Source organism: Ambystoma mexicanum, chromosome 4q (assembly GCF_040938575.1).
Source record: "Ambystoma mexicanum isolate Mex_15411 chromosome 4q, UKY_AmexF1_1, whole genome shotgun sequence".
Lineage (NCBI taxonomy): Eukaryota > Metazoa > Chordata > Amphibia > Caudata > Ambystomatidae > Ambystoma > Ambystoma mexicanum.
The window spans coordinates 396,595,826-396,620,338 of record NC_090928.1 but is presented as its reverse complement, the minus strand read 5'-3'; the positions used below and the strand labels follow the sequence as shown (position 1 = coordinate 396,620,338).

The window sequence follows — 24,513 nt, the reverse complement described above, 5'->3', positions numbered from 1 at the left end:
CATGTTTGGTCTTCTGGATTTATCAATGGACCACTAACCTTGCCTGCTGGTAACTTAAAAGCAGGGCAGCAGAGAGGGAGGACCACGCTATGTTCCTGCACACTGCCAGGAGTGTGCGCCATAGCAGCACAGCAGAACACAAATACCCACTCTCGCCCACGCAGGTATGAAACCACACAGCATGCATGGCTTTATCTGTAGAGTGTCGACCTATTCCCAAGTCATACAAGTCACTGATGCTTTCTCTCGCCATTGCTGTGTCCTGTCCGTATGTACCAGCAGGTGTCAGTCAAGTCATAACAAGCAAGTGGGGGGTGGGGGAACTCAATAACATTCCTATTGAATGTGACGTCACCAGAAATTATCATATCAAGGTGCACTCTGAAAAAAGTGTCCACCCGCTTGTACCCTCGACTTGAGCCCTGTTTACAATTAAAAAAAAAAGTTCCTGTACTTTTATTTTAAAAGGAAACCATTCTGGAATGGTTTACTTTTAAAATAAAAGTGTAGGCAGAAGTTTAAACTTGCACTTCAGTGGAAAGTTCCCTTAAACAGCAGGCGCATTTGTTTGGGGGTTTGGCTTGTGTAGGGGAGTGGTGATGTGGTTTGTGGAGAGCAACGGCAGACCATGGGCAGAACAGCAGGGAACATAGTTCCACTTCAAATTTTCGAAAACGTCGACCACTGGTGTATACTTCCACCTTAGACTTTTGAAAAATGCATGAATTCTTGAAGTATATGATTTCCTATCTTCCATGCTTTTGAAACGTACCTGGTTCTGTTTTTCCTTCATGAAAGTATTGTGCTTCGATAAAGGTGTGCAAGGTGGTCACAATAAACCTTTCCATATATTAACAGGAGAGCATAAAGCACGCACACAACGTAAAGCAAGCATGAGAAACCCCAGGGGGTGTGGTTTGGGCAGAGAAGGGTGATACGATATGGCATTTATAACGCGCCTATACACAAGTGTTTCAAAGCGTGACGAGGCAAGGGATGGGGAACAGAGGGAGGACAGCGACAACACTCTTACTAGGCCAGGTGACATTGAGATCGCGCTAGTGCAGCAGAGAGGGGAAAGGGAAAGTGCGGGTAGGGGAAGGGAGCAGTGCAATACATAGGATCAACAGTAAAAAATAAATAGAATAAAAGCAGTAGGTAAAAGTACGCCCAGCTAGTGGGAAGTGCAGGGGTAAGTGCAGACATCAAGTGTCAAGAGCTGGCGGGGACTGTAGGGATACAGAAACAGGCCCCAAGTGCAGGGGTTGCCTGGGAGACAGTGTAGGTGTGCAGTTGGTGGGGGAGGGGACCTGGGCCCGAGATCAAAGGGTAACCAGGTGACCAGTGCAGTTTCAGTCAGGAGTTCAGCAGGGGAGAGGAGAGAAAGCAGAAGCAAAGAGGAAGGTCTTGAGATGCTTCCGCAACCGGAGATGGTTCTCCTAAAGTTTCAGGGAGGCTGTTCCAGAGGGAGGCCCCAGACAAAGAAAGATCTACCACCAACTCGTTGCTTGGAGAAGCGACTGACCCTGAGGTAGTTGGAGGCGGATGAGCGAAGAGCTCGAGAAGGAAGATATTCAGGAAGAGAGAGTTGCCGATATTGAGGCCCCAGAAGGCCTTGTGGACAAGGTGGGAGCACATATCGGCATTAGCATGCCCATGGGTGTGTAATTGGTGGGTTAATAACTGTAGGACATCAGCAGGCTGTTTCCCTCTTCATATGCCACTGAGCCCCCTTTTAGCATTCCCATGCCAATAGTTTTTCCCACATAAGCCATGTTAGCCAAAACCTAAAAAGAGCTATGAGTTAAGGATATTTTGTATTTTCTTTCCTTCAAGTTTATCATCTCATGGGGAAGATTATAGGTTGTTTATTCCAAATCTACATGCAAGTTAATGAATTCAATATGAAAAAGATTTGTATTGGTTTATTTGTATAGCGCGTTCATCAAAGCACTGCACATAGCAACAACAAGCAGTACAGGTTTAATGAAGCATGCAGGCGGATAAATACATTAGACAAGAGTAGACAACAAGTAGGCTGCCATGCTTCCGAGGACCAGTTGGTGCCCGATATGATCTTCGGAAGCTGCGTGGACAGTCTAGTGGTTGCAATGATGTCATCGCATACCACGCAGAACCAGAAAGTTAACCTGGGCACAGACAGACACAGTCTTGCATTGCAAAGCTTTTTTGCTTGCAGGTATGCTCTGCTGTTCGTCTGTTCTAATTGCTTCCCGTTACTTCTGAAATGTGCTCTGTTGCTGCTCTTTTTCCAGGTTCCCTGGTTCCGCCCCTCTGCTGGTTCCATTCTCCTCCTTTGCTGCCTGATTGTCCTTTTCCTTACTCCTAGTCTTTCTCTGTTGGTGCCCGTGTACTGTGTATGCAGCCTGTTCCTCCTTGCTCATGACCCTCATTCCTCTCTGCTGCTTCTGATGCCCTAATTGTGTTGAGAGCACCTCAAGGATTCCGAGTGACCAGCTGTTTCATTGTTATTGTGGCCTGCGGAATTACTTCTACAGGGGTTTTCTTCCCCACAATGTTTTCCCTCTTTTCTTTGGCCTTTTACCTGGGGAGGGTCTGCTGGGTTAGCACTATGATACAGTTCCCAGGCTGATTTCCCGCAGGGATTGACGGTTTCTCTACGCATCTATTCTCACACTTAAGAATCGTGGATCAAGCAGACCCGAATGCCATACTGTGAAGGGTGAGTCCACAGACGTGTTAAAACCTATCAAGTCGGAACATAGTCTCGATCATTGCCCAGATTCTGACAGACTTTCAGACAGGTGCGGAAGGGAACGTAAGTAGGAAAAGAACAAATATAGAAGGAGAGTTGCAATCTGTGGGAACAAGTAGAGAAAATTGACCAAAATGAGACTGCGCACCAGAAAGTTCATGCACGATTAAGAAACTGAGATGGAGACCGTAAAGTATATGACTATGATAAAATTGAAACTAAAAAGAAGAGTAGATTTAAAGGGAAGACATGAGAGAGAAGAGAGATGACATAAAAGTGTGAAGGCAAAGACTCGAGTATATCAATAGCAGAATTAAAAATTGAATGAAGGGGATCAAGCATGTAGGTGGGGAGTTCGACAAGTAGAGCGGAACAACGATCAAAGAAAGAACAGAGTTGAGTATTTTTGGCAGCATGGAAGTATTAAATGGTTTTAAGTAACATGAATGTGAGATACAGAGAGGAGGATTCAAAGAATGGCATGGTTATGTGCAGATCGGGAAAAGGAGAGAAGGAAAAGAAAGCAAGGGGGAAGACAGCAAAAAAGTAGATGCCGGGTCGCCAATTATCTCAAGTTTAGGAGCCTTGAGGTTTAAGAAATGAGTGCATCCATGGGTGAATTGCTAGGAGACAGGCAGAAAGTGGAGTAAAGGGCATCAGTAAATGCAGAAACAAAGATCTGAGAATCATCATCGTAGAAATGACAGGGAAGACCTACAGGAGCCGGAGGGTTTCTGGTCATTGCATCCAACGCCATTCCATCGAAATATTTTCATCTAAAAAATGTCCATCAAATGCATATTCTGGGGGTAAAGTGTAATTTTTGTTTAGGTGCATTATAAAGGGTAAAAAAACAGGGTTTGGGGGGACCCCCCCAAAAACAAAACAAAAAAATAATAAAATGCATTTGATGCAAATTATTTTAGATGGAAAAAATTCGATGCAAATGCATGTCGATGCAAGGAATTCGATGCAATGACCATAAACCGAGCCGGAGAGTCTATTTGTATTTTTGGCAAACATATGCATCTATTTATTTTTATTTATTTATAGCATTTGTGTAATGCCCACACCCGGATGTATCGCAGCGTTTGTACAGCAAGAACATTAAAGAAATCAGGTAACAGTACTCTATGGAGTTCTAATTTCTGATGTTTGGCGGTAATGAGTTCCAGAGTGAGGGAGCAGTGACACAGAAAGGTACAATTCCTGCTCCGATACTTTTGAAGCATGGGGTGATAAGCTAGATGCTGTTGGATGATCATAGCGAGTGCACATGCTGTTTCTGGTGGATGCTGTTTATTCAGGTAGAGAGGGGCTTCCATACTTCTATATGGATGAAGGGGTGTGCGATAGTCAGGGGTTTGAACTCGATGCAGGCTTTAATGGGTAACCAGTGGACTTCTTGCCTAGGTGCTGAGATGTGATCTGAGCGATGTAGGCCCAGTGCAGCAAGTAAGGCTTTATAATGGAGGAGGTGGAGCTTGGCCAGATTAGTGGCAGACATGCCCATGAGGACTGCATTACAGTAGTCCAGTTTGCTGAGGATCATAGCTCTTGCGAGCGTGAGGCAGTTACTCAGTGAAAGAAACTGTCTACTTGAAGAGATACGCTTTGAGGTACAGGAAGTGGAAAAAACAGGGTGTTAATTTGCTTGGTCATGGATAGTTCTGCACCCAGATAAACCCCAGAGTTTTAAGCTGCTTAAGGACAGGTATTGCAGTACCATCGATGTGAAATGAGGAGAAAACCATGTCAAGATTTTTGAGTCGGTGGGAAGAGCCTAAAATGAGAAGCTCTGTTTTGTCATCAAGGCAGAGATTGTGAGTGGCCATCCAATGTTGGATGATACTTTATACTCTGTTAATGTCAACAGTATCATCGATGTGTTTGCCTATTAGAGGATAGGAATTTGGGTGTCATTGGCGATGTTTGTGTAGATGGTACCAAGTGAACTAAGGAAATCAAATAAGGGCTTCGTATAAGTGTTGTAGAGGGTGGCTCAAACACAGGAACCTTGGGGGACACCCAAGGGAACTGGGATAGGGTCAGCTGATGTGTTACCAATGAATACCCTTGAAATGTGTATCCAAAGTGCTAGGCTCGGGATCTCCTCACTAGCACCCAGTAGGTGCTAGGACTCCAGATATGACTGCAAAGCATGATAAGGGTGCTCGGGAAAACGTTTCCAGTAAAGCCAATAATTGTCCATTTGACAACATATTGTATAGTAAGTGTGACAGGTACCAAAGGTTTCCCTGGCATTAAACTGAAAGCAAAGTTCGATATGTGGGAAGATATTAAACTGAAGCCTACCATACTGTCCTGCAAACTCATCCCACCAGATGACCAAATGACAATGCATTAGCGTTGCGCTATTTCAGGACTGTCATTGCCACCATTCTTACTGACTTCCTTAAGTTTCCAGGCTACCTCTTGATGTCTAAAATCTGCAATCGCCACCTTGATTACCTCCCCATACACAAAGTTCAGCCTTCTTAACGATTACCATCATCATGAAAAGTGCAATAGGATAAGCTAGGATCCTTCACATTCCAAGTTGGATTTCAGACATAACTAGTTTTAATATCAGTGCTCTTTTTGAAGTTTACCAATGAATGCTCAGCCATTAGCATGGTACTGTAATAAATATTCTTGCAGAGCCTGATCCCACTGTAGTAGTCTTTTTGGCACCAAGATTTGACCAAATGGATATTAGGATATTTGTTTTCCAGACCGTAGTGAACAAACATAGATAAACGTAAATGATGCTTGTGATAATGAGTCCAACAGTCGTGATGGTGTCTTTTAATGTCAGACTATTGGCTTTAGCTGAAGACTAATTTTATGCCCAACAAGAGAATAGGCCACAGTAGGTGGTAGGGCATGAATACACCAACTGCAGACCACAATAGGCAGACATTACTGATGGAGATCAACACATGATGGTAGTTTCCTCTAAAGACTATTCCAGCAATGAGCCTTAAAAAGGTGTGTGAATTAAACATTAACACCTGCTCCAGTGGGCTGGATCGGGTGTTCTTGGCCTGAGTGAAAGGTACGACCAAAGCAAGGGGTTTTTAATGGAGGTCGCAAGGACGATAACACCCGATCCGGAGTGCCGGAGAGGTTGTTAATGATATTAACAGCATGGGTTGCCAATCTGGTAAACTGGGGTGCTGAGAGCATTGTGTTTTAATTGAATGGATGGGACGCTGTGTGGGGTCCCATTCATTCAAAATACTGTACCAAGATGGCCGCCAAAGAGATGGAAGACGGGGCTCCAAACCGAGTACCTCATCCATTTCCATGGAAGCCATAACGGAGCGGGAGCAGAACCAGCAGTGGTGGTGGATCCAACACTGCCGCAATCAGGTAAGAGTGGATGATGGGGGAGTTGAAAAATAAGGGAAGGGATGGTGGGGGAAGCAGACATCAGGCAGCTTGTAATGTAGCCTTAGATCAGGTGTTTCAGTCCACATTCCGGGCAACCTGATTGGTTGCTGCACTGTGTAAGGTGCTAATATTGAAAAACACTTGGTTTTTCAAAAAACATGTGAATTTCTGACACATTCATTTGCTGAATTTGAGTAATGGGATGCACAGCCTAAATAATCACGAGACTTCAAAGGAGTTGTATTTTTTTCAGGTGGTCCAGTGATTATGAACACCCCTTTCATTTTAGATGAACGCATGCACATCTTTCTCATGCTGCATATATTAACAGTGCGACTAAAAAGTCATCAGTGGATAATTAGTAATTTGGTTAGTTTCAGCTATTGGGTGGCACTTAAGTATCACCTATACACCAAAATGATTGCATTGTAGATCAGCTGGGAGGGAGACGAACCGGGAAGTGGTACACACATTATAGGGGTTGGGTCATTTACCCAGCCATTGACTACTCAGGACCATGCTAATTCTAAAGGCCATTCGTCCTACTACCTGCCCCTCCCCACCCATACATCCTCCTTCTGGGATCTCTGAGCTAGCTCTATGAAGCAGCAATAACAATCTTTGGCCTAACAGTTATTTCTAAGCAGTCTGCTGAGAGTTAATGGCTTAAATGCAGCTGTAAACGTGCAGCTACCGGTATAATAAAAGTGCCTTAACCGAGTCTGCCTTCAGTCACTTGATTTATTTGTGTTCCTTGCACTAACGCCCTGTTTTGAGATGTTATTGTGTCAAGGGAGTGTAGAAATGACTGCTTGGGGCAGTTTAAAAATCAATAACATAACCTAACAAAAATCACAGTTGATTGATTGACTCCTAGAGCACTTGTTCTTCATATACTAGCCTGAAAATAAAAAAGTGTCAAGTTACAAAGATTACTTTTTTTGGTTACTTTAAAGGCTATATACATTTCAGAAGTGCATTCGACCGGTGATAAGCCAGAAAGCACTGACTGTCAGAAATGTTCACTGAAAGTAATCATAGTTCCCTACCCCTATGCACTGTCCGCTGTGAACACTGGATTTATATTGAACAGTAGCAAAAACATCTGTTTGATGGCACACTAAAATTGCAGAACTTGTGTGTACTTTGTGGTCATAAAATGATCCAGTGGCTGGAGCTTAATTAGGAAATGCCCTGATGAAGTTATTAGGCCAGCATGAAATTAAGCGAGAACCTGCTAAGGAATTTATCCTTTTAAGTGAAAGTCAAAACTTCAGGGGTTTATGTTACACTTCAGGCTTCCCCGCGGGCCTCCTTGCAGAATACGACTTCTTTGCAGGCTCCTCTATGGTCCAGATACAAGCTACCATGGCGTCTGTACAAACGTTGATGCACTCCGGGTCACCTGACACGTCTTGTACGTGGAAGAAGTACAGCAAGCCACGCCCCTCTTACGACTATAAAACCAGCATCTTCCAAGGGGCTCGTTGCTGCTAATTAGCGTTACCAGCTACACGCGGTTTCGTCCGTTTCCTCTTCGTGTCTCTACACGATTCCTCATCTGAACTCCTGGTTTTGACCTTTGCCTGACTTTTGGATTGCCTCGTCTCCTCCTCTGTTCATGTCGTGCTCGTCTGGTTGTTGGACTCGGAACGCTACTGGATCCGGCTCTCTTCTGTGCCTTGCGGTTCTTATTCCTGGTTGCCGCTCTGCACACCACATTGCTGTCTACTATCCGGATCATCTCAACGGCTACTCAACTATACTCGTGTACTCAGGTACATACTTGATTGACATTCCTCATTTTTGCTAATTATTACCTCCACGACTAGTTTGGATATTTGTCCTCTGTTGGATTCTGGAACATTGAGTGACTTTCCTGTGAGATTGCTCTTACATGCATATAAACGCTTTCCTGAACTGCACCAACCCGGCACTAGTGCGTCCCTCGTGCCGTTCGGGGTTACTTCCCTATACTAACTTCCCTGTTTGTAATTTAGTCCTGTTGTCTTCAGAATCCTGGACTCTTCTTCCTCCATTTATCTTTATTCAGGTCAGTTGTTATCAATCCTATAGCTATAGTTGGAACCGATACTGATTTAGATCATTTCCACTCATTTGTGTTATTCTTTGTAGATCATCCTGGGGAAACTCCACTCCAATATCTATCTAGGTAGTTTCCCAATTATTTTCAACTGTTCTAATCACTTGCATAATCTCAACACTGTCTAATATCTTTGTATTCCTTTGCAGCATTGGTATTGGCGGTGTGTGGTCTCCCCAGTCTTTTATTCAATTGACACCTCTGTCTGTCCCAACTCAAACAGCAGAGAGGTAACATTGTGGAAACAGCCCCTCTTTGAGGAAGCCTGATTCTTGTACTCAGGGGAGCTGGGATGGAAGACTGAATTTTGAATCTTATACCACCAACATCTCTAAGGTCATTTCCTCTGCATCTTCGGTCTATTTCAGAGTGGTGAGTAACAGGTTCCAGCAGAAATTCACTGAAGCATTGCTTTTAGCGAGTGGTTAAGATCCTAGACAATGCTTACTGGCCACAGATGTTCGCTTCAGAGGACAGGGGGCTGTCAATGAACCCTCTATGCAAGTCCATTCATCTGATCTCAAAAGAACGTGTACATTAGGTTCTTCACAGGGGATGTCCCAACCAGGGGCGTCATTTCACCAAAATGCCTGGGGTAGTGGGAGTGACATCACACAACCCTTGACCTCTAATAGCATCACAGAAAGTGAGGTCATTTGACCAGGGCTGTCACAGGGTGAGGTGAGGCCCGGGGCAAAACAATTGATGTGGCAGAGCAAACAAGCAAAGTGAGAAATCTCTACTTGAGTTTATTTATGGAAGAACTCGAATATAGTTTATTTGTATGACTGCAAATCATCTAAAGCAAAGCCATGTTTTAAGCTGAAGAAAGGCTTATTCCAGACTTGGTTTTGTATCATATTTATAAATATAGATTTACATGCATTTTATTTTTGAAAGGGACTTTCTGAAGTAACTCCATATATCTGTCAAAAATGTTAAATATGAACCTATCCCACGCAGCTTTCACCCCAACTTTCACTTTCTGCAAATGAAGAAATCATTTTTTGTAATCAATTTTGGAAAGCAATGCATTTTCAACTGACAAAATAGATAGGCTATTTCATCTCTCTTGGCCCATTGTTGACCGTATGTAGTTCTTGATTAATGACCGTTTGCTACAGGAATGTTCCCCTGTAGCAACACTAACTGGGATTGATAGAAAAATCCAAAGTCCTATACACACCTGAGGAAATCATTTTTCCAAATTGTCCTTGTATATTGGGTTCAATAAATGTAGTGGATCAGATTAAGTGCAATCTGAGTTTAAGAAGTGTTTTCCCCACACTGCACAGATGGTTAAGTTCAGCTATGAGCTTTTCAGAAAAATCCTCCTTATAAAATGTTAGCAAATTGGTGGCTTTGATCACAGCAAAGTTCCACAATACACAACATTTGTTATAAAACTGTTCTGCTGACTTTGAGCGCTTGCTCATTTCTTCAACCAAAATATCAACCACTCTGTAGAACACATTTCTGCGGAAAGTGGTTTCTTCAAGTGTTTCAAGTCTTTTCTCAAGTAAGTAATGGCTCTTCTGGTGTTTCATCAAACATTGTTTTCCGTTTCGTTATTCGTCAAGCTGGAAATTCTGGTGGGGTGGTTACATTTGTATAATTAATGTTGGTTCATGCAGTATTTTCGGCCATGAACCACGAAGATTTATAAGAACAGACAAGTTGCTTACTTAGCTGCATTGACTTGGAAAGGGAGAGCTGCTTTTGCTGTAACACTTTGTTCACGTGAGATAGACAGAAAAATGTTAACCATATGCAGGAAGAAGAAAAGTAAAGCTGCAGCGATTTTGCTTCAGCCTTTGCATTTGTGTTAAATTGATTTCTGCCTGAACTCTCTCAAGTGCTTTAATAACAGATGGCAAGTGTTTGGCGACTGGTTTTACAGCATCAAGTCTTTCACTCCACCTAGTTTGAGACTGACTTGAAGGTAATCTTCATTTCTTCATTAACAATTTTCCATCTTGCTGGACTACAGCTGAAAAGTGTATTTAACTTTTGGATACTTCCAAAATATGTCACACATTCAGAACATACTTTGGCAGCATGGACTCCACAGAGGTTCGGACAATGCGCTGTACAAAACAGACAAGTGCACATTTGTTTTTACAAAGAATTTCAGCCTGAATGCCTTTGTAAATTCCAGCCATGTTTGACCCATTGTCATACCCCTGTGGTCTACAGTCTGCAAGACTAAGTTTGTGTGTCTCTAAAACAGAGCACAAGAATGAGGCAATCTCAACACTGGTCTTCTTTTCATTCTCCAGAAACTGAATGAATCTTTCTTCAACTGTCCAACTTTTTGCGGGCATATCAAATTCTGTGTATCTCAAAATTATGGTTGTTTGCTCCGTATGGCTGCCTGGAGAAGCATCACAGATCAATCCATAATACTTTGCTTTTGCTACTCTTTTCATGATTTCTCTGCTGACTTGTTCACTGCACAGTGATAGAAATTCATTTTGAGAAGTGCTTGAAAGATAATGTACTGTCTTTCCTCCAGCTGCCGGTGACTGCTGAATTTTTTTAAATGGTCTCCTAAAAAATGTTCATACTTGCCCAAAAGTTCCAGAAGAAAGTTTCAGTTTTCTGGATTACCAATGAAATAACTACTGCCTCTAAATGACAGGCTCTTGCATGCTAAAAAGGGTCACATCAAGGTAAAGCTCCAGCAATCATTTCCATTTCTGGACCTCAGCAACCATTGTGCTTTATTGTGGGTTCCACAGCATTTTGCCTCTTCTGTATACCATATTTTAGGCCTTCCTTGCGAATCTGCCTATTGTGCTCTATTGTGGGCTCCACAGCATCTGCTGTGCTTTCCAGGCCCTCCTAGTAACTATTGCTTTCATCTATTGTAATCTACTGTTAGGACTCTTTGCCTACCGTTTTAGGGCTGGCTTCTAAGGCTCCTAGTGCTCATACCGTACACCATGCGCCTAGGCTTACCTAACCAATATAATTCTACCTTTGGTGATTTCCAAAATTCCTTAGACATTATTCACCGGGTATACCGTATCCAAACCTGCCAATAAACTATCCCACATCTTGACATACTGCTAAACATGTCAGGCCAATGCACCACTTACCTTATCCTACCACTAGTTGCCGTACAACACCTTGCCGGCATCTTCTCAGTCTTTCCAATCGGAAGCATACCAATTGAGAATAGCCCATACCTTCTCAACCCGCTAACCATGGTTCCTAATCATAGTAGCCCCCAGCACTCCAAACACACCCCCTGCAAAATCCTAGGGGACTACACCACGCTCCCATGCACGACTAACTAACTTTAAATTGCGCGCCAGACTTCCTAAACTATATGAGCCTCTGACCAGATCTCTACCTCCCACTAATAAGAAAACTATCTTTCACTGTACCATGACGCCCAATACTGGCAAATGCTTCATCTCCTCCCTCCCTTAAAGGCATAGGTCTTACCAACCTTTCTCTTCACCCAATACCAGTCAAAATAGATAATCAGCCTTTCAAAGGAGCCCTCCTCAACGCAAGGTCTCTGGTGGCTCATGGGATTGACATAGCTGACTTAATTTCAGAAGGTAACCTGGACTTATTAGCCATAACGGAAACTTGGCTACACAACGCTGCAGGTCCCGCTCTTATGCTAGCCATCCCGGAGGGATACACTATCTCCAGACAAGATAGAGACAGATCCCGAGGCGGTGGTACAGCTATCATCTCTAGAGAAAGCCTATCTATGAGAAAAGCCTCTCCTCAAACCCTGCAATCATGCAAATTAATTTCCATCAAACTCCCTCTAAATAATACTCAAACACTCACCATGCATGTAATATACAGACCTCCTGGGCCCAATGGAACATTCAAGGAGGACTTGCATAATATACTTGCCAGTAATCTCAAGCCTACTTTCAAAGTGTTATTCCTGGGTGATTTTAACCTAGGATTCAATGACCCTTTGGATAAACAGCCCCTACAAATTGCCAACTCCCTCAATGATTAGGAATAAAGCAAAAAGTAATTGAAACCACTCATATCAAGGGAACAACCATAGATTGGGTAGCTGAGTATAATTGCACAGCTACCATAACATCCATTACTCCTCTATCTTGGACGGACCTCCACCTGGTGTCCATGATCCTATCCACTATCAGACCAACTATCCAAGCTTCACAAACAGACCCATCGTGTCTAACCAGAATGAAAAAGAACATCACAATTGACAGCATGATTCCAAATATTCTACCCACTCTAAATTCTCTGCTGGATAACCTTGACCCTAGCACCTTGGTGCAGGAATATAATAAGATTATGCTCTCCACACTGAACAAAATTGCCCCCCTAAAACTAAGACCAAGCAAGCCTAAAGCACATCTTAACAAATGGTTTACCCCTCAACTAAAGGACTTGCGACTACTAAAAAGAAAATGTGAAATGGCCTGATGGCTCTGTCCTTCCAGCGAGAATAAAACTAAATCAACGTCCTCGGCATCACACTATAAAAATGAACATATTTCTGGCAAAACAGAACTTGTATAACAAACGTATTGCCAACTCCAACTCTAGTTTTCTTACTATGATGAATAGTTCTTTCATACTAGAGTCCCCTATTTCCATAGCTGATATCTGAATCAAAAACAAGACCTGGTGATCCAACAAGCATTAACCAACAAAATAAACACCCTACAAACTAAAATAAAGAATACGAAAGATTCCCTGAACCTATCACAACCAACTAATCCTCTCCTACCCAATACTAAAATCATTGGCCATAATAATAGATTCCACTTCACCAAAACTTCTGTCCTAGAAGTTGAAAAAAACATTCTATCACTAAAACCATCTAATTGTAAAGGAGATGTCTGCCCCGCACACATTATAAAAGATGCTGCGAGTGACCTCTCTCCATTCATCTCAAAATTGATCAACACCTCATTTGCCTCGGGCACCGTCCCAGTCAATCTTAAACAATCTTGGGTTCTCCCACTCCTGAAGAAGCAAACTCTAGACCCTCTCATCGCCACAAACTACCGCCCTATCACGACGGTACAATTTCTTCTTAAAATCTTGGAAAAAGTTGCCTATTTGCAGATCCAAAAACACCTGGAGCTACACAAACTCCTAGGGGTCAGACAATCAGGTTTCTGTCCGTTACATGGGACAGAAACTGCACTGAGAGATTTGAAAACACAGATCGATGAGCTGAGAGACAAAGGGAAAGCAGCACTTCTGTTGTTACTTGATCTCTCAGCTGCATTCTGGACCACAAGGTCCTCTGCAGACACCTTGACTCAGCAGCCCACTTCTCCCCAGATGCAGTCAAATGGATAGAATCATTCCCTGAGTGACAGAACTATCACAGTATTCTCCCCAAAAGCAGCGGCCGATCCCACCCCAATCATGTGCCGGGTCGACCAGGGCTCCTGCGTGTCCCCAACCTTGTACAACATATTCACCAAGCCTTTGTTCGATGATCTGGACCTTCTGGGTGTCACCTACACTAACAATGCAGATGACACACAGATTCTCTACCCACTTTCCGGGGATCATAGCAAGGACTTGGCATTGGTGAATAGGATCTACCTCATCATTCAGGCATGGATGGCCACACATGGCCTATGCCTGAATGATGACAAGACAGAGTTGATAATCCTTGGCACCCCCTCCAACATTTCCAAATTAGGCCATGAATACTCCTACATCATTGACGGCAACAACATTATAGTCTCTAAGGAGGTAAAAACCTTAGGTTTTTACCTGGACGCCACTATGTCATTCAACAAGCAATTGAAATCCTTAGCCTCTTCCACAGCTTACGCTTGCAAGCTTATTAGAGTTGGCAAGCCCTTCCTTTCCAATGATAGTTGCATTATACTAGCCAGAGCTCTGATCCTCTCCCGATTAGACTATTGTAATGCTCTATACAGTAGCGCTAACAAAGCCAGTATCCAAAAACTCCAAATCCTACAAAACAACGCTCTCAGAGCCGCACTAGGCATCAATAAAAGAGCGCACATGACTGCAATCAGACGCCAGTTCAGTTGGCTATCTACCCACAACACAATTCAACTAAAAATAGCCTCCTTGACACACAAAGCATTACATAACGCTGCCCCTAGCTACCTAATCAATAAATTGTCCAGAAAAACTTCCAGCAGGCCCACTAGGGCTGTCAACTCAAACTGTCTGGTGGTACCAAGATTTAAGTCCTCCAAGATAGGCAGCAACAGCTTCCGTGTGAAGGCCGCCAAACTTTGGAACTCACTGCCAAACGAGTTGAGAGCTGATCTACCCTATCCACTCTTCAGAAAGAACCTTATCACCCACCTTAATCTATCCGAAGACTAATCCCTTTTAACTTTGTACTACATGGCACTCCACTCCTAGAGTGCAAACATCTGTATATTACTATGTAAATAAATCTCCCTGTACATTTACTTTATATGCATACCACTGTATACCTCTGCACATTACAATGTAAATAACTTCACTGAAACATATTCTGAGCTCTAACTTTCGTGTATCTCACTTGTCAATGTATACTGTTTACCATTATGTAACTTTGTAAGCTTTGCATATCCTTGCTGCGCCCTGCTACGTTCGGGTCCGGTGCGCTTTACAAATTCAATAAACAAACAAACAAAACAAACATTGCATTTTGCATAGCAGCATCAATGCCTTTTCACTTTAAACTTCTCTGCCTATTTTGCCACTGAAGAAATTAATAAAAATGAGGTTTGCTTTGCTCATGTAGTTCTATTTCTTCATGTATTCTTTTATAAGCACTAAATTTGCGAACCATGTATCCATTAGGAAGACACAAGTTTGATCTTTTTGCAGAATGTTTGTTAGAAAACAAGCAACATGGAAAACAAAATAAAGCTGGTTTCTTCTCACTCCAGCATAGTTTCGAAATCATTGTTCACCATTGGTAGTAGAACACTGAAGAGTACAGTTTTAGGAAACTTTCTACCATCATCATCTCTTGGGAGAACACTAGCCTTAATTACTGGTGGTTCTTCTTTAATGTGAAAGTCAATTTCACCATGTGTAAGAATCTCTCTCCATGTTCCTGGATCAGAAGACACGTTTGTGGCTGTTTGTCTAAATTGTACAGCAGCAACCGCTATGTTAAGACATTCTTCTTCTGTACCACTGTCAAGTTGTAATTGAGGATGAGGTTGATACTCTGACGATTGGACAAATGAAAGGCGATTAGTTGAACATGTAGGCTCCTGATCTTCAACTTCATGTTTCTTTTACGCTATCCCGGTGGATCTTCTCTTCCTCGTGTGATTGAACAGCTTCTGGCATCTGCTCCTCTGCTTGGGAGATAGGTGCCTTCTTTGCAGTCTTTGTGATACCAAATTCAAGTAGAGTCCTTCTTCCTTCTGTTAGGGCCTTTTCACGTTGCAATTTCCTTTGTCTTTTCACAGACCGGCTTTCATTCTTTCTTCCGATATCACGTACGACCCATGTCCTGCCTGCCAAATCATTCTACATAAAAGGCAAATGGAAATAGATCTTTCAAAGTAAAATATTCATCCATCCCTGGAGAAAGGACATCTTTTGTCATAGGGACGTTGCAGTATTGGCTGAGAGCGACTGAATGCTATAGTAGATCATTCATTGAACCCAGCAACCTGTTCTAAATCAGTCCAGTTTCAACATTACATGAAGTTTCCTTTAATCAGTGGAGGAATCAACAAAGCTTTATATACTAGTGTTAGTCCTCAGCATTTTAAAGCAGTTCTTTGTTCAAAACCATATGACACCCCAGATCATTCTTTGATTGACATTTTATCACTTATTGCTTTGTTCATTAGTCAAAGCAACATTTCTGAAACAATTTCTAAGCACTGTAAAAGTAGGTATTATTGAATGATACTTCATTTATCAACCTCAGAAAGATGATGGGCTGATTAGCCCAGCTGACATTTGTACTTGAAAAGTACAGGTATGCCGAAAAATGAGCATTACTTTTAGTTATTGAGTAGTAATTAAAACTCATTGTGGAGAGAGAGCACTGCACCGCACCTCTCTGGGCAGGGCCAGTTTGATGAGTTACTTTACTATGCGGCTATTAGTTTTGACCATTGTGGCTGGATACATAGTTTAAATTGCGAAATTTGCATCATATTTTATCAAAAAACTCCCCTTTGGGTACTATTCGAACAGTGTCACAAAAGGAATGAACTGCCATTTGCAACTACGGCCACTTTTTCAAGACAATTATTTGCCCCAGTCCTACCCCGTCGTACCCTCTTGACGGTCCTACCTGGGAGACAGGTGTACCGTGTTCCCCTCCTTCAATGTCCCTCCCCCAATCGTCAAATGTTGCACAATGATTTTAAAAATCCTAGATAGGCAGCCACTGTACAGTCTCCACATCTGTCATAGCGATGTGTATGGCAGGTCTCTCAATCCCTATGCTTTCCTCCTGTACCTCCATTACAAACATAGCTACAAAACAACAAAACCCACTTCAGGGTGTCGACTCATTCTTCGGAATGACAGTTAAGAAGCACACGTTTTATGCATACATTTGGGAAGAAACTAAAATCTTTCCAACTGTACAGTTACAAACAGTACCAAGTAATCTTCCATTATCAGTTAGCCCTCCCTCCAACTCCCGAAATGTAGGTTTCATTGTGCCCTTGATTATGGTGCAAATGCGGCGAAAGCTTAAATAGTAAGCACTCCGTGAACGTCGTACACCAGATCTGGGGCCGCCTGAAAGCTTTGCAAAATAAATCCTGGCTCATTTACTGAACCGGTTTATACAAAAAGTCCCTTTGATTTTGTTTCAATAATTTTACCAGGTATATTCATAAGGATGTAATCCCAAGATGGCTAGAGCATGTAACTATCCCACTTTACCTCATTGTAAATGCAGCACCCCTACAGTAGATCCGGGAAGCAGTGCTCAGCAGTCAGCTCGCGGGCTAGGCCGGAAATTAGATTTCTGGAACTGTGGCACCGGCCAGTCGTTGCCATGGAGGGCTGACAGACAGACAAGCATTCTGTTTGCAGTTGCCATCGTACTTGGACAGACCGAATGGAGCCCGCAAAGGCAGGGCTGGAGATCGGGACGTCCGGAGCAGGAAATGGGGCAGGTAAGGCGAGTGTGAGACCCTGCCTACAGTGTGAGACAATACAGCTAAGAAAATCGAGAGACTGAGTGAACTGGTATGTGAGAGAGGAAGAGCCTGCGGGGTCCCGGAGGTGCTGCGCAGGTTTTACTGCTGAGTGAGACTGAGGCTGTGGAGTAGGAAGAGTTAATGCAAATCCCTGTCGGTATATCACAGCAACATAATATATATGTTATTCCCAGTACTTTTCAGAATCCCAGTTCCGCCAGCTCTGTAATCTGCCTTCCCTCTTCTCAAAGATGGGCCTGTTGGACATAGTTCGGTGCTCCTGATGCAGTCTATTCTTTCTTTCTGGGCATGAGGGTTTGCATTAACCACATTCCACCAAGTTCACTGGGGTAGGCGCTCGCCTCTGTCATGAGGCCAGTCTGCACTTAGCAACTGCGAAACCTGCAGGGAGGACACAGCTTTCCCTATTTGTGTGCAACGTGTCCTCTTGCGAGGGCTTTACTCGGCTATTGGTCCATCACTCGTCATCTTCCCACTTAGCCGGTCTCTCTTTCCCACTTTTTGGCCGCCTGGCAGTATAATAACCCACTGCTAGCTGCAGAGATCTGCCGGCCGCAGGTTCGAAGCAGCCCAGCATAGCTTCCAGGTGAGGAAACTGACTGCCGCTGGGTTGAATAATAACACCGTCTATTCAAGCACAAAGAGACATTTTTTTGGGTTTTGCATTTTGGTAAGTAACCCACCATGTTATTTGTTAGATGGAGATAGAGGGGAAGGGATGTGTTGCAAGTCACAGTAATTGCATTTTTTGGTTATTTTAACATGTTAGCAGCAGCACCTCCATGACATCACCCCTAGAAAAGACCCATGTTACGATTTTCTTCGGTCCTTTATATCATGCTTAATGCCAGCCTCCTCCAGCTTCCAAGCACTGGAACAGGAACTGAACCCATGTTGCAAAAGCAAGTGTGTTGCCCCTGAGCTATCCTTTTATATATATATATATATATATATATATATATATATATATATATATATATATATATATATATATATATATATATATATATATATATATATGATTGGGGGGCACCAGATGGTTTACTTCAAAGGCAGAGGGCAACTTCATGTGAATTAATGATCTCTCCTTGCATCTATCGACAGTGTGCCTGTGATCCAGGCCTGGCAGATCTGGGTCAGGTCACACAGTGTCCAGGCAGGATGGATGGCAGAAACCACTGCGGCACACCCAATTATCACAGGCCCAGTGGCTCCCTGGATGTGCAAAGCAGACGAGTAACACTGCTGAGATTTGGGTTCTTGATGTGCTGTCACTGACTACTACAGGCGGCTCTCACCCATTCCCTGCTAGCCAGACCTAGCCCCCATGCCCTTCCTGTTGCTACAATACGGGGTGTGTAGCTGCACAGACAGCCCCGCCTCTGAACCCAAACATTCAGGCATTCTTCACTAATTGACTGGCAACCTGTTAATGACGGCAGCTGCAGGATTTTTCCTGCATCCCTGTTATTTCTCCAGCTAACCAGATCTAGATTCAAGGTGAAAAAAGCTGTGGCACATTTAGCTGCATTTGCAACCGCTTTTTTCAGGTGCAACACAGATATCTGCTCTTGTCACTGACTCTTTGTTCAGTGGCTCAGGGGTAGCAAGGACAGGTCTAGGAACCAGGGGTAGCAGCTGCGACCCCTGAGCAATCCCCAAATGATGTCCCTGGCCCCAACATGAATAGAATCAGGAGAAACAGCTGCAAAGGCTCCTGTTCAGACCGGATTGATCATCCCCAGCTCTGGGACATGAGCGAGGGGATGCCGGTCTAAGCAGGGAAGGAGGGCACGGTGCAAAAACACGCAGTGCTGTGTACACACGAGGAAATCTCACCAAAAACATCAGCTGGCGCAGAAGAGGAAGATTAACAGCGGGCATCAGACTTATTAACCAGAAAATCAATCAGAGTTCTACAATTCTACCACAATCCAGTATGTGCAGGTCCTATGGACAGCCTGATACGAATCGGTACAGCGATGAGGATTGGCTGGCATTGAGGGTTTCTTAATGAAGTTAAGTAGCAGACTGATTGTGGAGTGACAGTGAGAGCCCATAGCCCTCATTTCTGCATTGAACGAGTCAACTGCTTCCGAAGCGTTTTGCAGGAAAAAGCACACACTCTTATCAACAGATTATCATCAATTACAGTCATACGCCTCACAAGATTAGTATTTTTTCCTATGTACTAACTTCTCATGTTTTCATTCAAGATGCACACAGGCCAAAGTTTGGCATAGTTTCAACACTTACAAATCCCCCGTGCACCATTGATGATCAAGGAACATTTATAAAAGGAGTGACCTATTGATAACCAATGACTGTTTAAATAGCAACCACCCCAAATAAATAACTCTGGCGGATCATAGAACTGCATTGCTCGTTTCCCAATTCTATGGCACACATTCTTTCAACCTCGCGGTGATGAAAGCTGGAGCGGGCCAAGATCTGAACATGTGATCAGCAGACCTTTGGCCTCGATGCCTGCAGCTATCATTCTAATGGGAAAAGGACAATGTGAATGGGATAGTGCATTTGATTAGATTGGCTACATAAATGCAAAACAGACCATTGTATGTCATGCTATTTTACCCAGATATGTGCAATGCACTAAATGCCACAAGTTGAGATCTTGCAGCTCGGCATGCCATTCGGATGTACACTGCCGCCTCCAACTGGATGCCCTGTAGAGTGTAATCTCACACAGCACATGTAATGGCAGCGTGTGGCTGTGATTTGCTGAGTGAGGATACATGAGTGGCTAGGTTTATTTGGGTGAGTTTTTGGATTGTTTGGTAAAGCACAGACAGAAGTGAGGTGGCATTACGCAAAGATACTAGTAGTAGGGCGGGGGCAGTGTAATAGTGCCCGGTCAATTGGTTTAAAATTGTCGGCTCTGCCTTTGCTACCTTATAACAGAGACCAAGGATAGAAAGTAACAAGGACTTTGCAGATGGCTTTGGGTGCCCAGGTCCATCCTGTAATGTGTGGTTTTTGTGTGGGCATTGGATAGGCACTTTCCAGGCTTTGCTACAATAGTACTATCTGCCCGTAAGATGGCAATAGCTGGAAAATGGTATGTACACCTGGGCATATGTTGTCAGTGCCTGGCAAATGCCCACCTTATACTTATACTTGAGTCAAAACCGTTGGCTTTGTCAGTGCCTGTTCACTAGGGTATGCCAAGTAAATTGTGCTCAACTTATCTTAAGTGTTCAAATATCGACATGGATGATGTAACCTTACTTCAAGTCTATTCCTCCATTAGCACAAGCCGTGTAAACGTGGTTTGGTGCACGAAAAGGGCCACTTACATGCATTTCTGGAGCACAGCGTCCCAGCAGGTCAATCAAAGCAGCATAAAAGGTCATGATGGCATTTCCCATATGGATCGTGTCATCCTCTTCCTCATCTCCATCTCTTTTGTTCAAAAAAAGAATACAAAATAGCCATTATCACACAAAGGAGGGACACACATTTTAGGTAGTGATGCATAACGTCCAGGTAACACTTTGCCTTCTGAATATAGACGCAGGTCTGTTCGGCTTCATTTGGCGAAGAATCATTGCCCAGACAATGGCTTTGGATTTTCAATAGTGAAGAGCAATTCTGTCTTATGATCAACATTAGACTATTAGGAGAACATTAATGTTGACTCTGCCACAGTTAGTGTACAAAAGCTTCTAGTGTAGTGGACTGACTGGCTGAACAGATTATACATTTACCTGTAAAATCAAGTGACCTGGGTCTGAGGGAGGGGCAGGCACCGCTAGTGAGATTCTAGGTGATGGCTTTGGGGTCCACTAACGGAGGAGCACGGGTTCCCAGGCAGTACATCTGTCCCATTGCAAGGGTGTGATCAAAGTACACACTCCTGGAAATAAGGAGGACTCCAATGTTTGCGGCTAAATCGGAGTGTGATTAAATAATTGAGAAGGATCGCACTTTGGCTAAACAGTGAAACAGGGATTTTAATCCACTCGCCATATGTGATCACACACCTTCCAAGCTTTACATGGTACAAATATTTAAGTTTTGGATTGCATGGGCTACAATAATATTGAGTTTATTTACAAAATACCCAAATTGCTTAGTAAAGGCACATGCCAACATGTTACTCATTATAGCAACATGTGAAGCCAAAAGATCATCTTTGTGGCTTTAATGTTCAGATCCTGAATGGCATCTTTGATTCAGAGTGCTTTGTCTTACTTTAACTGTCACAGATTTGCAAGGTAAGTGGTGCTTTGTGAGGTCTTTCCGTTGGCCGTGATTTGGGAAATTGGCGGTGCTTGAATGTGTGGGCCGATCTGATTATATTTTTGGCTCTGGATAAAGAAAACGCGTTAGGATGCGTTACTTGAGCCTTTGAACTAAAGGCAAGCTCTGTAAAAAGCAAACAAACTAGTGGTCTGGCGTACCAATAATTTATAGAACACTTCCATCTCCGATTGGCTATGACAAGCAAGCAGTACATATATGATGTTCCATCGTCAATAAGGATAGGTGGAAACTAATTGATGACCACTTTTAAGAAGCAATGTACGCTCTGGGCTTTATACAGCGCAAACCTATCTGTGAAGCAACGGAGTACGGTACAACAAGGCAGTGTTTATATAGTGACCGGGCACAATAACGTAGTATACACTACTAAGGGTACTCTTGGACGGTCATGGAAAGAGAGTACACAGTCTTACAGGCAAGAGGATACAGATTTGGTAGGGAAAGGCTGGCTGATTAATTTGAAGGTGGACCCCCAACTGTGCTCCTGATGAAGCTCTACTCCTGCGAGTGTCGAGCAATCTGACAGCTCTAACTGCACTTTCGAGTCCCTGGGTCTGCCTCGAAGATATCCTTATTTGCCTTCCTCTATGGCTCCATCAGTCAGAGCAGGAATGGCCCTCAACAGGGACGTCAAAAGGCCATGGGTAGTGCAAGTGACGTCAAGCAGCCAATGACATCAAATGGCCTCTGGATTTGACAAAGATATAAAATGTCATCACGTGACCCTCAACACCAATGCTAGTGCAGGAGGGGACAACACAGACATGAGCATCTAGCCGCCTTTATGTGCTAGTGGTGCAGTCATGAAATCACCCGATAAACATTACAGAATTTGTAGTATTTAGATTGTGCTTTTGTAATAGACACAGTGGTGGGCCATGTCGGGAGATGTAAATATCACTGCAAACAGAGTTGATCATGTTATTGAGCTAGTTCATTGTATACATTCAACGATTACCTAATGACACAGGCAGTATAGCTCAGTGGCAACGCACTTGTCTGAAAAGCAAGATGAGCAGAGCTACACAGGTTCGAATCCCGGGTCTGTTAGAGACCTCTATAGTATTAAGTATGTTAAATAAAAAAATTCTAATAATATTTTATTTTATACAATCTGGTGGTAAAAGCAAATTTAACCAAAGACCATGCAAAACAAAAATCATATTTACCTATTCCATTGACACCAAGTAGCATGAAAGTACAGTGATTTCTGACATTTAATGAACATAAACATAATCAAGTATTCTATACAGAGCAGACTTTGCACTGCACACATTAGGCTTTAAGACAAGCACTGCAATGTTGTAGCCGTCTGGTCCTGGGTCCCACATCCTTGCATCTCACAGCCATATGGGCACCCAGCATTGTGTTTGAGTGCCATGGAGGGGCTATTTTTTTAATATTTAATAGGGGTTTTCTAAATGAAAGCGAACCCTTGCTAACTGTGCCTGCTGTCTACATGGAGCTGCCCCTGCGACCTAGTGTCACAACAGGAGAGCCAGGCATATCAGAAGGTACCCCTGGCTGCCATAAAAGAGGATCACAGGTCCCCAAAGTGCAGGGCAGGAATGTCCTTCATGGACCTACAAGGTCCATCACTGCAAATCCACTTACTAAGCCCACGCGGGAGTTGAGCTGCCTCCAACCCCGAATCCACGTGCGGGTCAGTCAGACAATGCACAGAGTGGCACAGGCTGTGGGTCCCATGTGTCCAGAGCCAATCCCTCCCCCTCTCGAATATCCAGGGGGGTTACAGGAGGCGCAGAAACCAGAGTGTGTAACATTGGCAGAGGCCCAAGAGACAGCACCAAGACCTAAAAATCATAGGGGTCTGGAGAGCCCCAGCAAGATCAATGGAACTTTGCAACGTAAGTGAAAGGGACCCTGAAGGGTTCAATCAGTCAACCCAAGAGCAGGAAGGAGGAGAACTTGGAGACTTCCTTTATATAAAACCAGTGCAGAGAGAGTGACCCAATTATCGGAGACAGATTAAGGGAATCATCCCTCCATTTAAAAAACTTAAAACTTTTGATTTCTGTAAAGACTTGAACTTTTCATTGCGGAAGCTAACAAAAGACTTGGGGCATTTTTGTTTGATGATCTGTCAAGAACAAACGTTGGAACTGTGACAGACTCAGGGAGAAACCCTGAGAGACCGGAGTAAGAAAAAATATATAAATAAGCCAGGGCTATATACCCTCAACTCAATCTTATTTAGACCAATCTTAAAGTGGTAGGGTCAAATAGTTCATAGGTTTTGGGACTGGGGACGACTTTGTTTTGCCTAAAGACGAGCACCTTTAGTTTAGTTTATAGGAAGGGAAATCCCTCTTAGAATTATAGACTGATAAGCATTTTTTCTATTAAGTTAAATAAACACCCTCGAAGTGATATCCTCGAGCCAGACTTTCCTTTCTCGCTCGCCACACAGCCCACCTAGGGTCTATGTGTTTCTCCATCTTCAGCTACTGATTGTCTCACCATACCAGTGGATACTGTTTCTTTCTCCCTTTTTTGGGGGACTCCCTTCTCACGCCCCCCTTTTGGACCTTACCCTGCCATGGGGTTCTGTTTCTTCTACCCATCACCCTGCCTTGGGTTTTCCTCTCTCCCACCCGGCTTTGGGTATCTCGTCTCCCTCCCAGTCTTGGGCTCTCTAACCCAAGAGGGGCTGAAAGACAGAATAATAGAGTATCTTCATCCTCCTCCCTGTGACAACCGCATACCTGGTGTGCTGTAGCGGTATTCCTTTGGAGTGGTGGTCTCCTTGGCTGGTGTGGCACCATGGTCTGAACTGATGCTATGCTCTCCACGTTGGTTCACCAGTTCAGCATCTC

The 24,513-nt window shown here is 43.5% G+C and overlaps 1 protein-coding gene across 1 annotated transcript in view; it reads right to left on the bottom strand.

The window, feature by feature from the left end:
* RYR2 (ryanodine receptor 2) overlaps nt 1–24,513 on the bottom strand; it is a 3,854,281-nt gene that overhangs the window by 1,691,164 nt on the left and 2,138,604 nt on the right. The window contains exon 47 of the mRNA XM_069607971.1: nt 20,707–20,812. Coding sequence (XP_069464072.1) covers nt 20,707–20,812 — 106 coding nt within the window. The remainder of the gene's footprint in view (nt 1–20,706; nt 20,813–24,513) is intronic.